At 35.7% G+C, this 17,785-nt stretch overlaps 1 protein-coding gene across 1 annotated transcript; it reads left to right on the plus strand.

Annotated features, from left to right (window-relative positions):
* The first annotated feature begins 2,410 nt into the window (after window positions 1-2,410).
* LOC136800640 (uncharacterized) lies at window positions 2,411-17,254 on the plus strand. The gene is made up of 13 exons (XM_067057286.1): window positions 2,411-3,323; window positions 3,605-3,674; window positions 3,798-4,066; window positions 4,284-4,344; window positions 5,125-5,384; window positions 11,719-12,449; window positions 12,832-13,066; window positions 13,353-13,486; window positions 13,860-14,942; window positions 15,281-15,579; window positions 16,166-16,246; window positions 16,448-16,868; window positions 17,083-17,254. The coding sequence occupies exons 1-13, from the start codon at window positions 2,450-2,452 to the stop codon at window positions 17,173-17,175; spliced, it is 4,611 nt and encodes a 1,536-aa protein (XP_066913387.1). The 5' UTR covers window positions 2,411-2,449; the 3' UTR covers window positions 17,176-17,254.
* The last annotated feature ends 531 nt before the right edge of the window (window positions 17,255-17,785 follow it).

Raw genomic sequence — 17,785 nt, forward strand, 5'->3', positions numbered from 1 at the left:
TTCAAGAAGCTATCAATAATAATTTAATGACATTTTATGCAAGTCTGAAAAAGACTGTTTTCAGCACCGGGGAAAGTGTGGCTATTGAATTTTATCTCGATCTGAATAGTTCTTCAACAGTTTTGATGAACTTTCAGATTCAGCAAGTCTTGTGTTTTGCTGATAAGCGAACTGAAACTGTAATTGTCAAAGAATTCATCGGAGAGTTTGTGTCTGACCCCGTAACTGGCATTCTTCTTTCCAAATATTCATTTCTTTTGGACGATACAATATTTACTTCTCAGCCTTCAATACATAATAGCAATCACATAAAAGTCAAATACCTTGTTAGTGTTTTGGCTCAGTTTAAAGGTCAATCTTATGAACTTTTCATACCCATAATCATTGAAAGAAATGATGATGGATTGTTTAAACGATACCTCAGAGTCTACTCAGATCAAGGTTTACCATTATTGCCGCTCACTGTGACTGTGAAAGAATTGAAAGCTGATGGGCTGCAATCATACATTCCAATGAAACAATGTTATGAGAACAAACGGTTGACTGTTAAAAAAGGTCAAGTAGGTGGAATGAAGGCTATTCTAACCATCATCTCAGAATCCTTTAAAGCTTACACCAGCACTGATATAATCAAAGGTTTTGTATATTTATCCTTCCCTGATATCAGTGACAAAGTTGTTTTCGATAAACTCTTGATCGTACTTGTTGGTGCGTGCCAGTATAAAAATACAGGTACTATTCATAGAAATGGGGAGATGTTTTTATTCAAAAGTCAGATTCTACACGGGAACAATGATAAGAAATCTTCTCCAGTCATTTTGAAAGGTCCCTCATCTGGTATCGTTGTGGAATTTGAATTCAATTTGGCAAAAGAAAAGAAGTTATTACCTCCCTCATTTAATTCTGATGATGTCATGGTATCCTATGAATTGAAAGCTGACGTTTTTAATTTACAATTGAATGGAAAAAAAGCTTCCTTGTATACCAGGCTACCAATTGTTGTACATGATAATGGGAAAATACCGAAATCAATCAGTCAATTTTCCAAGAAATCTTATTCTGTATCAGTGACCCTTGATAAACCAGCTTTCAAACACAAAGACAATGTAGATCTAACTATTCATGTTGAAAATAAGACCAAGAAGCAATTGACTGTCCGAATATTGCTTGTACAACAAACAGAAAATTCAAAAACTGGAAAGATTTTAAGATATATTGAAGTCAGTACACCAATTTTGTTGTTAGTTCTTCCCAAAAGTAAGATTGTGTCAAACGAAGTTATACCGCTCAAAGATGACATTTTTCATTTTCAACCCACATTGTCAAATTGTCAAATGATTTCTGTTGGGTACTCCTTAATCATTGAAGTGATGAGCGAGAAACAAGAATTACTGAACAAGCATGTCAACCCTATCCATATTAAACGGAAATATGGGTTCAGCAGTACTGAGTTGTCGTGTGAAGGTTATCCTCTGTTACCTTTAACGTTGGAATATTTTTCAAAAGATGGTGACCATTCTGTACCCGAATTTCTTCAAACTTATTCTGACGCATCCATGGTAAAATTGATATCAAGTGGTTCGTGTTTTGAAAAATGGAAAGGATGGAAAATCAAATGAAATCTTTTTATTTGTTTTTGATCAGTTAGCAAATGAATTTTTGCATTTTTACATTTATACATAAGAGGGTCTCTTGCTAGTTTCAACCTCCATTACTCGAACCTTTGTATAATTTAACTAATTCTCACTGCTTATCAGGGAATTATTATTAAACTTTTTATAAGCTCAAACTCTCTGCAATTCGAACTAAGTTGCAGCAAATTAGTTTCACTTCCTATCTTGCATCAGTGCAATAACGTCACTATATTGAAATGAAATATACTTTGATTCAGTTTCCAAAATGCACTAGAGAATAAGCTGTACAATTTGAAGCTCCATTTCTAATAGAAATTAGTAAGCGCTTTAAGGGGAACATTGACCAAGTTTGGCTTTTTTTTTCAATTTAAAAATGAATGAATATTATCATAGAATCAGTATATAAAATGAAATTTTGGGATAATTATTATTTAGATATTTTTATAGAACGTTTAGGTGTTGTGATGCATAATTTAGTAGGGTAAATTTTCTGTATTGATTTGTAAATAATTATTCTATTTTATTTGTTTTCGTTTTGTTACCAGTTACAACTTTTAGAGAATCAATGACTTTTATTAAGACGTTTTCATCTTTTTCCTGTTGGCTTATTATCTATAATTAATTCGTCATCATCGTGGTTGGACTGCAGTCGAGACGAGACTGAGAATGAATGAGAGAAGTGCTAAACATCCCAGCTTGTTACCCATTATAATAATGTTCTTCCTTAGCCAATCAATAATAATAAGCCCTTTTAAATATTTTTCTCGTTTAGAAAAAAAATAAGACAAAGGCATTGTCAATGGATACAGCTGACAATGGCATTACATGAAATTGAAATCCGAATTAGATACGTTCTACAAATTCTACATCAGATTTTGGTTTTGTTATTAAAGGTTGCATTGACTTTGAACGACGAATGCATCAACAAAGCTGACTTGAATATCGGTTTAGCTGAGGTCATCTCCAAAAATCAACATAAATTCAAAAGCAAGAAAAACATTCATGACAATGAACATTATAAGAAACATTTTTATGATAAACGTACTGGACTTTCAAAGACCAGCATCGAAATTAAAGAATTGGATATTTCAGTGCTGGTGATTTTGGTCAAAACAAATTTCATTTCAAGATCTAAAACATCCGTAAAGTCGTTATTGAAAGAGTTCGGATGTTGTGTAGATTGTCTCCATCAGTTTTGTGTTTGTGGTATTAACATTACCAATGTTCGAAATCACTGCCCCAAGAAAGCTAATTGCAAGTATGGAGATTGTAAAAATTCCTGTCCAGCAGTTAACTGTCAACTTGCCACAATTAACAAGTTTGTGGACGTCGCCAGAGCTTTGAGGAATTCTCTTTCTCATATAACTGAGGATCTCTGCAAGAAGTTGGCCCTTGGAAATCCAGTATTAGAAGATTTTCCACTTTCCAATAGCTGGCTTGATATATGGGAAATTGTTAATGGATTATCTTTAAATTGTCTAGAGGTTTTGGTGAAAAAGAAGTTCATCACTCAGAATGAATTAGAAGATCAAAAGATGGAATTGTGGATTTCTCTTCGTAAATCCAGTCAATTCTTGTTGCCAGTAGTTGGTGAGAATCTGCAGCATTACCACAATGTCATCCTTGGTGAACAAACAGCTACAGAGAAATTAGAGCATCTACAGTTGGCTTTGGAGAACAAAAATAAAGGTAGAGTGCTATTCCATGAATCAAACATGGGGTCAGGGTTTTTTCAAGCACTTTTTAACCGCTGTTATTCGGTGGCAAATACTCCAAATTTGAAAGTTAAATGATTCAAGGTAGAGAAACCCAACCATCTTGTGCTACATTTGTGCCATTGCATTTGAAACTCAATTTTCTGGACGAAAAATGTGGTAATATTGGGGATATTTTTTGATATACTGCTTAAAGCATATTTTTGGAAATTTGCTACACGGAAAAAAACATTTTGATTTTCTTTTCTCCTATAGAATTATCAATGGATTATGTATATCTAGACGGCAGGTTGTTTGCATTCAATGAAGCCAAAAGAAAAGTCGGGTTTGTCATGTTAATTTCAGTATTATCAATATTATGAAAAAGTGAGGGATAATTATACTTCAGAAGAACACTAAACACGTTTCTTGAATTTTTGAGAACCTTAAAGTGATTCTTCTTTTTCAGGTTGAATCTGAAATCAATCAGCGAAGATTCGTTAACATTCTCATCAGATCTACCGGTAATGCACCAAGAGTCTGCGCTCCAATGTAAATTCAATGTATTCAGTAAATGGATGAATATGCCAAAAGACTCCTTTGATCTTCAAACAACCAGCAATTTGAGTGTTGTGTTGAAGAATTTTGATTGTGGTCATTCTAAGATATCACTGAGATTGTTGGTGCTCGAGACCAATGGCAATGTTGTTCATTTTGTTCAAGATAATCTGGATCTAAGTAAGTCAGATGCTTATCGATCTTTATTTAAAAAAAATGACAGCTCTTTTAATTTTTGTTAATGAAATTGGAAAGAGTTGGCAGAAAGTATTTGCTTTTTACGCTTGCTCGACATGAGTAGGGTTTTATTAATTTGAAAAAGGTCTTCTTCTCCAATATTGAGCAGTACTGCTAAATTCATTAATTAAAGCTTAACGTGCACTGCATCTTCTTTCAGGTTCGTTTACTTCCGATCGATTCGTGAAAAGTCTTGGAATCATGATTTCAAGTGAAGTGCTGTAGGACCTTTTCGTCAATTTCTATTCTTTTTATCATTTTATGCACGTGTACTTATCTCTGTAACATACTTTAAGGAGGGTCCTTTAAATTAACCTATGTATGCCTGGGGATTGGCTCACTCGATTTTTCTGATTTTTTGCTAAATGATGCAAAATGGTAATTCCCAATATTGATATTTTTTACTTAATTATTAGCCTTTTTCGAGATTGGCTCATTCATTCTTTATGACTTTTTGCACAAAGATGCATAACTATAAAGCCCTCGAAAATAAAGCCCGATTTTCTGAAAGAATTTGGTGGATGGGGGGGGGGCAAACTCCAGCTAAAAAAGGCTTTGTAGAAAACTGGATTAATTTTTGCTGATTTTCTGCATGAAAGTTACAAGCATTGGTAAAAGATAGCTGAAGCAAATTGTTACAAAAAATTTTTTTCACCTTAAAATTGAATCTTTATCCATAAGACTGCATAAGAATCGATATTTATAAGCTTATATCAATGTTCCTAACCAAATTACTCAAATTATAGATGAGATAGATTTTCTCCTCCTTCCAACCCCCTCCCCTTAATACCACCCCAATGGGTACGGGGGACAGACAGTCAATGATGAAAACAAACGATGAAATTTAATAAATCGTGACTATTTGTGTTCTGAATGATTGTTTCAACTGTCATGCTCACGTAAATATCAATTATATGTTTTAAATAAATAATCAGGTGGCTCCGCCATAAAATTATCGCTTGTTTCTCTACAACTCGTTGCTTCATTTTGATATTCCTAAGGGTTGAAGCTTGTTATTATCAGAAGACAAACTGTGGTCTACTCATATACAATGTTCCGGATGAAGAAGTGAAAGTGGTTCAAATCAAAAGTGTTAAAGATTCTGAATGGAAGGATGTCAACACTTTTAAAGTGATCAAAGATGGAAACGTTTTATCGATTGAAGGGCTGGAATGCACAACAACGGATGTCCGCTTTGTGACCAGTAATAATGAAAACAATCTGTTCACGTCTCACACATTAAATGCCGTCACCGTTGTTGGTTAGTCTGATTCCAAAAATCAACTTCTTTCTTATTTCTACTCTATGATTTTTAAGAATGAGAATCATTCATGTCTTCGTTTTCTTTATATTCATTGTTGGCGTCTCCAGCAACTTATTGGCCCAGCCGCGCAGCGCAAGTGGGCCTTTAAAAAGCAACTGACTAAAAAGATTTTGGCTTTGTCGGAGCCTGTGCGCGCAATAAATTAACAAGTCCAGTAGTCCAGGCTAAACCAGCGACCGATTTAGAATTTTTGCTTCGCCTACCCGCACGATGTTTGACCTATTCTTATATTGGATTGAATTGGTAGTAAAGTCAAATTTCATTCTCTTTATGGCAAAGTATTTTTTAATGTTTTCAAGATGGATGGAGTCAGGTCAGGGAGCAAGTGGTAGCATTTGGATGTTGGAGTTTTATATTTCCAGCTTGACAGAGACTTTTTTCAAGTAAACTTATGTTGTAAGTCATTTAAGGATACTAAAATGCAGCTCATGTGTAAATTTGAATAAGTTTGGAATGTTTTTCATGATGCTACCCGTGAAGATGGTCAATTTTGGATTTATCGCTCTAAACGGTCGGTGGCTGGATTTTTCAAACCTGACAGAGAATTTTTCCACGTAAACTTATGTTGTAAGTTATTAAAGGATACTCAAATGCAGCTCATGTATAAATTTGAATAAGTTTGGAATGTTTTTCATGATGCTACCCGTGAAGATGGTCAATTTTGGATTTATCGCTCTAAACGGTCGGTGGCTGGATTTTTCAAACCTGACAGAAAATTCTTCCACGTAAACTTATGCTGTAACTCATTAAAGGATACTAAAATGCAGCTCATGTGTAAATTTGAATAAGTTTGGAATGTTTTTCATGATGCTACGCCGTGAAAATGGTTAATTTTGGATTTATCGCTCTAAACGGACGGTGGCTGGATTTTTCAAACCTGACAGAGAATTTTCCCAAGTAAACTTATGCTGTAACTCATTAAAGGATACTAAAATGCAGCTCATATGAGTGTAAATTTGAATAAGTTTGGAATGTTTTTCATGATGCTACGTGTTAAATTGATATTTCTGAACTTTGGCGGTCAACATTTGACATTTGAAGTTTGTGAATTTATTTAAACCGATTTTTTCTTTCATACTAGTAACAAAAACATAAAGTAAATCTATTATATACATATATTGCGTATCATTTATCATTACTGACCTTCCTTGATTTTCACGGCAGCCGACGAAACAAGATGGCAGCTTAGCTACGAAAATTTTGAGAACAATTTGAAAAACTAACTTTCCTCCAGCTTCAAAGTATCTACAACTATCTGCAATAATCTGCATAATCCTTCAACATACAATATTCAAAGAAACTGCATTAATAACTATCAATAACTTGCTTCAACTGTCTTCAACCAATTTTATCATAAACTCAACCATGGCTGGAGGAGATAAAAAATCTACATCATCAAACAAAAACCTCAGATCATCAACCAAACAATCATCAAAGAACCAAGAACCGACTGAACTCATACCTGACCTCTCAACATCAATCAACTCTACACCAATGTCACCTGCAGTGGTTTTATCCAATAGTCCCAAGGAACTTAGGGCAATTATTGCTGCGCTACAAACAAAAGTAGACTACTTATCTGACAAAGTTGACATTCTTGGTAAGGAGGTTATATCTTTGAAGAAAGACTTGACCATCAATCAATCTGCCCTGGCTATCTCAAAGATAACATCGTCACACCTGAGAAATGAATTGCACCGACAGGAACAATACTCGAGAAGGAATTGTATTGTGATGGACGGTGTGGCTGCTACACAGAAAGATACGCCTGACGAGCAGACAACTAAAGCCAAGAAAATTCTAATAGAATCTTTTCCAGATGATGACGAAATCATAACTGGGTTCGACAAAGCCCATCCAATTGGGCCCATTCTAAATGGCAAACAATCATACATTATGAGGTTTGACAAACATTCGGTGGTCTCCAGAATCTACAAAAACCGCAATGATCTCAAAAAAAGAGGAATCACTGCACGTCCATCGCTAACCAAAACCCGATCTTCAACCTTACGACTGTGTCAACATTCTGCTGAAAAGTATCAGCTCGATTAAATTTGTCTTTAGTGACATTGAGGGTAACCTCAAGGTCTGCTTCTCCAACAGAAACCTCAGAGGCAGAAATGTACATGCATTCGAGTCTGAGGACGACTTCAGACACCTTATCCTCAATCATGAACATGCAACTGATTTCCCTCAAGACACCGACACCAAAGAAAAAATCTGTACTAAAATAACTTTTTTCAATATGGTTCTCACTTCTTCTTTGTTGCCGTAAGATTTAAACTTTATTTTTTATCTTGTTTATCCTTAACTGAACTTGTTTTAAAAGCCTTCTGTATGTACAACTGTTCAATATGCCTCAAGTCTGTTAGCAACAACTGCAACTGCATTCAATGTGATATTTGTGACCTATGGGTTCACCAAAAAAAATGCTCGGGCCTCAGTCGTGAAGAGTTCCAATCCTTTAGCGAGGATAATAATAATGACAACTGGTATTGTCCACGTTGTATCAATAATGCCCTTCCCCTCCCCCCAGAAGAAAGCATACAGCAGCCTGATGCTGGCGGCCCTAGTCTCAATGAAAACCTTAAATCTATCCTCTCTAACCTTAATGACATAGTTACTGGTATAACAACCAGCGACAATGATGAAAATTTTGATGACATACAATTCCAATCTAACACTTGCTCTTATACTACATGTGAAGAATTTAATTCGCTTCTATCTCACAAATCTGAGGGTCTCTCAGCATTTCACCTCAATATATCTTCCATCTCCAAACACTTTGACAAACTTCAAACCCTTTTATCTCAGCTCAACATTAATTTTGACTTTATAGGTATTTCTGAATCAAGAAATACAACTGATGATGAAAATCTTGCTCACCCTAAAGAGGGGGAACACGATTTCCCCTTAGAAAATTACAAAAAATTCTTCACCCCTACTGAGTCAACAGCTGGAGGAGTGTCCCTTTACATTTCTAGATCCCTTATTCCAGTTCCAAGGAAAGATCTAGATAGCATCTGCTATCTAGCTAAAAATCTTGAGTCCATCTTCGTAGAGATTCCTAGACCTGCACAAAGCAACCTTGTTGTGGGAACAATATATCGCCATCCATGTATGTCGATAGACCTTTTCAATACTAACTATATTAAACCTCTAATACACAAATTATCAAAGGAGAAAAAACAAATTCTCCTCCTTGGCGACTTTAACATTAATCTTTTGAAATGTGATGAAGAACCAGTCAACTCCTTCCTGGACATTCTAGGTTCAAACCTCCTACTTCCTCATATTCTTGTGCCGACCAGGGTTACTGATCACTCTAAAACTCTGATTGACAATATTTTTTTCTGGACCTGCTACCTCCATGACAATCTCAGGAAATCTTTGCTATACAATTTCTGATCATCTGCCTCAGTTTTGTCTCTTTCCTGAACTTAATTACAACAAAATTAAGGATTTTGGTCCATATCTAAAACAAAATTGGTCCAAATTTGATAAGGACAACTTTATCAAAGACTACACTGCAATCGACTGGAATGCTCTATTTGACAGGTTTGACCTAGATCCTGACAAATGCTTTAACGTGTTCAATGATAAAATGAAAGTGCTTGTAGATCGGCATGTGCCCACTGTTAGGCTCACCAAACGTGAGATAAAATCTAAGCTCAAACCCTGGATTACACCCGGAATAATTAAATCAATGTCTAAGAGAGACTTCTACCAGCGAAAATCTCTCAAATCAAAATCCCAAAACCATTGCTGACCACTTTGGCAACCTTTATGCGACCTATCGAAACCAAATTGTAAATCTCTGTAAGCAAAGCAAAACCAATTATTACACAAGATACTTTCAAAGATATTCAAAAAACATGAAAAAAGTTTGGTCCGGGGTACGTGATATCATTTCAACGAAGGACCAAAAAAATTCTAAAATCTCCATTTCAATTGATGGTCAGGTCCACTCTAGCCCTGACAAAGTTGCTAATCACTTCAACAATTTCTTTACGTCCATTGCTGATAATATCAGAGAAAAAATTCCTCCATCTTTTCAAAACTTTTCCAATTTCCTTAAACACAGAAACCAAAACTCCATATTTCTTAGGCCTACATCTTCTGATGAGGTTGCTAAGATAATTGGGTCCTTTTCTTCCTCTAAGTCATCTGGACCAAACAGTATTCCAATAAAAATCCTAAAATTACTTCAAGATAAAATCTCTAAACCTCTCTCTGTTTTAATAAATCAATCCTACACAACTGGAATTTTTCCCAATGTACTAAAAATTTCTAAAGTAATTCCAGTCTTCAAAAAAATAAAGGATCTCCACTAGAAGTATCAAATTATCGCCCTATTTCTCTCTTGTCCAATATCGAAAAATATATGAGAAAATTATGTATTCTCGAGTTATTGAATTTTTCAACCAATTTAACCAAATTTATGCACGACAATTTGGCTTTCGAAAAGGTCACTCAACCTCTCACACCCTGATGAACATTCTAGAGCGAGTTCGAAATCACCTTGACTCTGGTGGGTTTGCATGTGGTGTATTTGTCGATCTACAAAAAGCTTTCGATACCGTTGATCACGAAATTCTTCTCTCAAAATTAGATCACTATGGAATCAGAGGATCTACTAAAGTCTGGTTTAGTTCATACCTGTCCAATAGATCCCAGTTTGTTTCAATTTCAGGAATAAAATCAAACTTAAAACCTATTAAACATGGTGTCCCCCAGGGTTCTGTTCTCGGACCCCTGCTTTTTCTTATATATATCAATGATCTCCATCATTGCATTAGAACTTCTGAGACCTATCATTTTGCTGATGACACACACCTCCTTAATCTTTCCCAAACCGTTTGGTCTCTCTGTGGTAGAGTAAACTCTGACCTCAGAGTTCTCGTCAGCTGGCTCAATGCAAACAAAATATCTCTAAATGCCAGCAAGACAGAATATATTATCTTCAGGTCGAACAGGCGTCCCCTTGACACTATTCCAAGGATTGAAATCTCAGGTCAACGCCTCACTCCAAGCAAAACCATAAAATACCTAGGTGTCCATCTGGACGAATATCTCTCTTGGAAACAACATGTTGCCGTTGTTGCCACTAAACTACGTCGAGCTAATGGAGCTATCTCCAAACTTCGTTACTACCTTCCTCTTCCAAATCTTATCAATGTATACATACCATGCTATCTTCTCTTCTCACATTCGCTATGCTTGTCAAACATGGGGTCTTTGTGATAATACTGTGACACATAGAATCCAGGTCCTGCAAAATACAGCAATCAGGCTTATAACTTTTCAAGAACCCAGAGCATCGGTTACCGTAACTTACTCTGAACTCAAAATCCTAAAATTCTTCGATCTTGTTGAAACTCTTAACATCATGTTTATATATCGCTATCTCAACAGATATCTGCCATCCGATTGCCTTTCCACTTTCTCCATTTCCTTAATCCCTCATGACATTGAGACTAGAGCTAACCATATCAGCCTTCTCTTCATCAAAAACGTTAACACAACAACCTTTGGCCTTCACTCGCTTACACGGCTAGCTTCACGACAGTGGAATAACTTACAAGAGCATCACGATGACAAAAATCTCCAAATCCTTGAACCACTAGACTTAGTATCACATGTCCGAAAATTCTACCTTAATAAATACTCCCCTCGACCGCCCCCTCATCAGGAACAGTAATTGCACATAGAATGCTTCTTAGATGTATATATTTTTCACTAAAAAACTAAAAATGTAAATATTTAACAAAAGTATATTTAAAAAACATACGACTAACATTAGATTTTATTTAGATTAGATTTTACGAAACTTTTATTTTATTTTAATAGTTTTCATTTCTTTATTAGGTTGCACCATTTGTAATTAGGTTTCTAAACTTGGTGTCCCTTCCTTCGGGTAAATATATGTTTTGAATTTGAATTGAATTTGAATTGAATTCCAGGCTTCCAGGGCAGCTGTTTTTTTTTGGTTTTTTTCATTCAGCCAATTTTCGAACTTTTTTAACTTTTTGAATGTTCTGTATTTCAATCTCTGCCGAAAATGTGTGCATTAGGATTCTAAGATTCGATGTTTTCTTTCAAACCCTAAAATTGCAAAAATACGATTCCGCGAACATTGGTTCTCTTAAGGTATATACCCAATACAAACGACATTTGGTTATTGCCACGTCAGCTGGGCCTTCATGCCGCTTCGGCTTCTTGTTATAGAATTCAAATCAATTCTTTTTTGGTTTTCTCTCTCGTTTTTCAGACGTCAATCAACTATCGTACGTCACCAATCATCAAAACATTTTGGTTAATTCTCATCCATTTGGCGTTCAAACAGATGTTCATCATTTCTTACCAGAAGTTCATTCTTTAGAACCACCTGTTATTCAGTATCATCGAGGAGCTGGCAAAGTTCGGAAATCCCTGGCTGAAGCAAATGATTACCTGGACACGAATTTCACGCCAGAAGAGAAAATCGTTCGATTTCCACCAAAGTGGAATATCTGTGATACTCCAGAAAGCGTTTCTCATGCCTTAGCCGATCGTTTTCAAGAAAAGTTCCAAGAAACATTTTCTGAACGTCGTAGAATCCTGTTACCGTTTAATCAATGTTTAAGTCAACAGTATTTAAGAGATTTTGGATTCTCACTTTGCTCCGAAGAATACCTGATGATTTTCGACGGCTCACTGAATTTGATCATTTTATTAGCCGTTTCCAAAGCAACCAACGAAGCTGGCTTTCACCAAGATCTACAGAATCTGAATTTGAATATGAAAGCTTTTGTTCGTGTTTGTTCTGACTTGTTGACTAAAGATTGTACAATGGGTGAACCTCTAGCAATTGTTGGAGCTGTGTGTTGTCCAACCATCGAAGAGAGGGTATTAGAAAAGTTTCAATTATGGCAAGTAGATAACGGAGCGTATTATCGTAGTAATGTTATCACCAAACGACAGTTTGAAAATCAAGAGGAATTCAACCATTGGTATTTCCAGGTACAGTTGTTGAAATTATTTGTGACTTTAAAGAAGTAGAATCCGGGCGAATGAAAGAATTTAGTAATCATGTAGTTGTTAAGTTCAATGCTATTAGCGAGGTTATATAATATGATGCTATTAACGACGTACAGGATCTATGACGCGACCTTTTGCTGGCTATCTGTGGCATAGATTTTGATAAGGAGCTGAAAAAGATTTTTGCTAGGGGATCAGGCTGAGTCGGTTAGGTCGTAACTCAAATTTTGCGTCGTAAATAACTTTATGCTTAACTTCGTTAACTTACTACTTTATTCAAAATTCTAAAACAGTTAGTTTTAATTAAGTTACTCTCCCACCCTATATATTTGATGGTTATTTTAAGATTATATCTTTGTTTTAGTTGTGCGAAAATATCCACCAAGAATTGAACGGTATCCGATGTATTTCATTAGACAACCTGTCCCACAATTTCTACCAATATGCTAATAGAATGATGATGTTGTTAGCCTTGCAAGACGTGGAACTACCCTCTGTGTTCGGTTCAACAGACATCAAAATTCGAAGTCTGCTGCTAAACAGGGAGCAAATGGAAGCTGTACATTTGGCTTTAGTGAAGAAACAAGTTTTTATTACTGGTACGAGTAGTGCAGATAATGGTCATCAGGATTCCAGTTTAAATACTAACCCCGAAATTTTCCCTCGTTTCTTATATTTTAAAATTCCAATAACAATTATGGAATGATTGATGATATATGTCTGATATCAGTTGGCTGTTCAGAGTTAATCTCTCTAGCTTAATATAAGCAAGTATACTTTTGCAAAATTTGGGGTCCTTCTTTTGATTTGAGCCTTTAGCAACAGCTAATTAAGATGCTTATCTTATCTATCCAAAAATGAAGTAAATTCTCTTTTGGTACTTAGGTCCCTATGGTTCGGGTAAAACGATCACAAGCCAGAAGATTCTGGAGAATGCACTTCCAACACTTGATCCTCTCAAAGATGTCGTTTACTATGTCGTCTTCGATCAGTATTCGCTGCTCCAAGTTGAAAGCGAGGTCAGTACTTTTTTTTGTCTTCTACCTTTTTTATTCTACAGTAGAACCTCCAAAAGCCAAGACTTTAAATGGTGGACACCTCTGATTAGCGGGCAAAATATCTTTCCCGGGTCATCTTCTGGTCAAATAGTATAGAAAAGTTTGAGAAGGCGGACAGGTGGACACCCCTATTAAGCGGAAGAAGATTTTGCACCTATTTGCACCTATTATTTCTCTCCAATTACCGGATAGAGAGGTCAAAACTAGTTTCACTCATGAAAATATTTATCTTGAATTCAATGTTTTCGTAAAAAAGTATCGAGGACAAACATGTAAGTTAAAATAGCTATCTTCGCTACTGAATGCTCAATGAAATTTCCCATTTCCTTTGCAGAAGTATTGCCAAAGGCTGACGGAGAGGTTTGGTATCAAAATTCAATGTTTCGATATCAATGAAGTACCTTCTAAGCGGCATATAACGGCATATTTGAGCACTTGTCTGCAATATTTGCTTACAAAAGTTGAAGATGGGCAAAGACTGCACGTGTTTGTTGACGAGTTTGATACTGAAATGTTATCAAATTTCGAACAATCCTTTCTGGACAGATTCGTTGACCAATCTCTTTCTCAGTCATTTTTGGTGATTTCAACACAAAGCATTCGCAAATACCGTTCTTTTAAATCTCCAAAAGTGAAAGCCGCCAGCTTAAAAATCTCAACTCGTCATTTTGAAAAGCTGAAAGAAAGAATCACCTTTATAGAACTCGGTAAAATAATGCGCTTGTCGGCCAATATCTTAGCTCTCAACGAAATGGCGACACAGTTTATTGAGAATGTCTCGAATCGTTACCAAGAACCTTCAATTCATTTGGCTGAATCTCCGGAGAAAACTGTGAACCAAGGTGAAATACCGATGCTTGAAAGTCAATCTTCTCAGCAAAATAGCCAACAGCAATCTTCACTTTCTCTGCAAACATCTGATCTAGATGTGGTTGATTCTGGAGTGAATGATTCAAATTCCAACGCAGCTGTATTTTCCGATGTTGAAGGGTCAATCGATCGAATCCTTAAACAAACTCAAAACAAAATAGACTTGACAGAGGAACGTTTGATATTAGAAACTGAATTCAAGTTTTACGAAAACTCTGGATGTGGTCATTTGATGAAAGGGATAAATCCTTCGCTCCTTAGATTACCAACTGGATCAAATTTAGCCCTCCTGGCAAGTGCAATTCTGAAAGTAGCTAATCCATTTTGGAAGAGAAGTTTGTTTCTTTGTAACGATTTGGAATCTGCAGCAAAGGTGTTTGAAGCTTCCTTGCTTCTTGGACTGGATGTAATTCCGTACTTTGGAGGATTGACTTTCACCACGGTGGATTGCCTTGAGAAGCAATGGATTTATAATACATGGATCACTTCAAAGAATTGTGTTTTATTGACTGACAATCGTGGATGTCGCGGGCTTCAGAACGAACACGTAATCAATAACAAAATATATATTTAGGCAAAAAGGAGTTGGTAGCTTTTCTTACCTTTAACTTTATGATGGAAGCAGAAAATGCTGGGGAAACTTTTAATTTCATTTAGGATCACTTTTTTGCAACATTTTTAAAAAAGAATGCCACGTAGGGTCAATTCTATAACCTCTGCAGCACACCCTCTTCAGTACTGAAAGAGTCGCTTTGACATGACAGCAGAGAAGAGTGCATGCTTAAAGCGAATGAACTTTTTATGTATATATGCCAACGAAGTAACATGGGAATTGGCCCATAATAATTATGGTACAGTATCATAATTAGATATGTTTATTTTTAGGTTGTATTGTTTTTGGACGAGGAAGAATCTTGGGAGCATTACTTATTGCCAGAGATGATTGGGCGTGCTACATCCAATCTCTCCATCATCACATTCAATCATCAAAACACTAACAAACTAAATTCTTCTTTTGATCAAAATAAAGTTTCAGTCCGCCAAATGGTTGAAACTTTCTCTCAAAACATGGATACATTCGATCATCAGCAGTTGAAAGAACTAAAAGTCTGGAGAAAAATGGAACCCAACTCAGAAAAGTTGTTGGCAAAACTTAAAGACCACAACCTGACGAAGGATATTAAGTAAGTCAATAATTGGTTTACTCTTTCAGGGCAACGAAAATTGAAAAAGTAGATTTTTTTCGTTTTTAGAAGTTCCAACTTCAGATGCAATTATCTCAGCTTTGGAGCAATCTAAAGATCTAAATAGGTCATTTTTCGTTGGAAAGCTCTTTTTATCTTTTATCCTTTCAGCGTCCCAAATTTCTAAATTAGGTCTTCAAAAAAAGTTACGGCAGCCCAAAAGTATCGTTCCAAATGGAACGAAATTAGCTGGGGCCGTCCTGAAAGAGTTAAACGTTCCTAGACATAACATGAAAAAAAATCTTCGAAAATTGGCAAAAGACCTTTGATCCGAAACATAAGAGGTACAAAATATTTGTGTATCGGTTATTCTTATATTTTCCTGTGGTTGGCTTAGCAAGTGCTCAGAAAAAAATGCCACATGTCATTCCTCTAAAACAAGAAGAGTGCAAGAATGTAGGTAGATATTTATAAGCACTTTAACGGGCCATTGGGCTGGCCACGATGTTCGGGCTCCGCTGACCATTGCTCTTTCAATGTCCTCGAGTGTTATGCTCATGTTCATTTATTTATCTTCTTTTTCAAGGTTGAAAGCAATGGAGGCATGGAATGGTATAGCAAACAAACAAGCATTATTAAACTGTGTAGAAGGTGCACCCGTAGACAGGTGTGTATAAAAACGTCAGTTGAAATGAATGTGAACAGAAGTTTAAAACAAAACCGCTTTCCGTTTTCGATTTTAAGTTTTGGCGAAAACACAAAATCTCGCTAAATTCACCAAGTCTAGATTAGTGCCAAGACTAGTTCCCTAAAAGTACGCTGGAGAATTACCGATATTGAAAATCTTCTTTTTTTCTCTCTCTTTTAGAAAGAACATTGATTCTTTTCTCCGTGCTCGTTATCTGACGGCATACATTGTCAACAAACATTTCGCCGATACGAGAAGTGAACGATTTGAGAAATTCCCTCTCGGTGATAAGCTCTATGAAAAAGTAATCCAAATGTATGATACAATAAAGATGGAAGATGCTGACTTATATAATAAACTTAAAGGACTAATTCGAGAAAGTAAAGACATCGTCGGATTTTATCGTTCCATCATAACAACGCATATACTACAGTTATTACACATAGGGCGCATTGGGATCGTCTTTGTCACCCTTCTGATATGTTGTGAATATTTCGAAGAAAACATGAAAAACGATCAGATTGAAAGATTAATAGAAGTCAATGCTTGTGTTTTATCGCACTATCAAGACTGGATTGAGGATAATATATTTCATAACAAGGTAAAACTTCATAATGTGTTGTTGTTGACCTGACCGATTATTTGATGAATTCTTGACTGGAATAACCTGGTTCCCGTTTATGTATGACAGTAGATTCTCTGAGGTTTGAAGCCACTTATTTCCTTAATAAGTTGCGCAGCCTGCTTGGTTTATTCCAAAAGCTAGATTGAAAGGTACACCAGAGTTACAATGATTGATTTAAAATTATTTATAGGTTGACGTCACCGATGGAGAAGGAAGCTCAACTGTATTCACGGCAAGCGCCTTAGCGGGTATTCTACTTGGCGCTATATATATGCTAAAATAGAAAATTAGGAGCTATGTTTGGTAGTCTGGATGTCTGGTAGTAAACGTCTAGCATATTTTTTCTAATTGTTTATTTGATATTGGAACGATATGGATTCAACTCTGTCGACGCAATAACTCGAATGACAATTGATGATATAGTCAGTTTAGTATTCCGTACGTTCTCAGTAAATTTTTGTTAATGTCCGGCTGTACTTATTTTTAGCCTTTTTAACATTAAATTATTATTATTATTATTATCTCGTTTCTTATCTTCAGGGCAAGATGGGGTACTGTATTTCAGTCATTTTTACTATTTTGACCTAAATTCCTTGAAATTCAGCAAGCCAGGCTCAGCAATGGTCTTAAGTTGTTTAATGATTTTTTGAAAAAATTAACAACTTTTATGATTTTTTACTTTTTATAAAATTATTTTTGTAAATGTGTCAAGTATATGGTCCCTAAAAAGCAGGCTAAATTTAGAATACTTCTGGAGATCCTGGAGATCTTACTTAACAAATATTTTTCCATACTTTTATGTCAGAAATTTTAGCAATTTTGGCAAATCTGCTAAAATTCATTGAGATGTCCCTGAAATGTCAAATTGAGTGGCGTTCCAAAATCTTACAATA

This window comes from Clytia hemisphaerica, unplaced genomic scaffold (assembly GCF_902728285.1).
Source record: "Clytia hemisphaerica strain Z4C2 unplaced genomic scaffold, Clytia hemisphaerica genome assembly, whole genome shotgun sequence".
NCBI classification, from domain to species: Eukaryota; Metazoa; Cnidaria; class Hydrozoa; order Leptothecata; family Clytiidae; genus Clytia; species Clytia hemisphaerica.

Bases quoted from the DNA above. Each gene is read 5' to 3' on its own strand.
- LOC136800640 (XM_067057286.1), top strand. From the start codon at position 2,450: ATGGCATTACATGAAATTGAAATCCGAATTAGATACGTTCTACAAATT. The intron at 4,067-4,283 runs GTAAGTCAGATG...ATCTTCTTTCAG, and splicing joins TCAAGATAATCTGGATCTAA to GTTCGTTTACTTCCGATCGA. The intron at 16,869-17,082 runs GTAAAACTTCAT...AATTATTTATAG, and splicing joins ATAATATATTTCATAACAAG to GTTGACGTCACCGATGGAGA.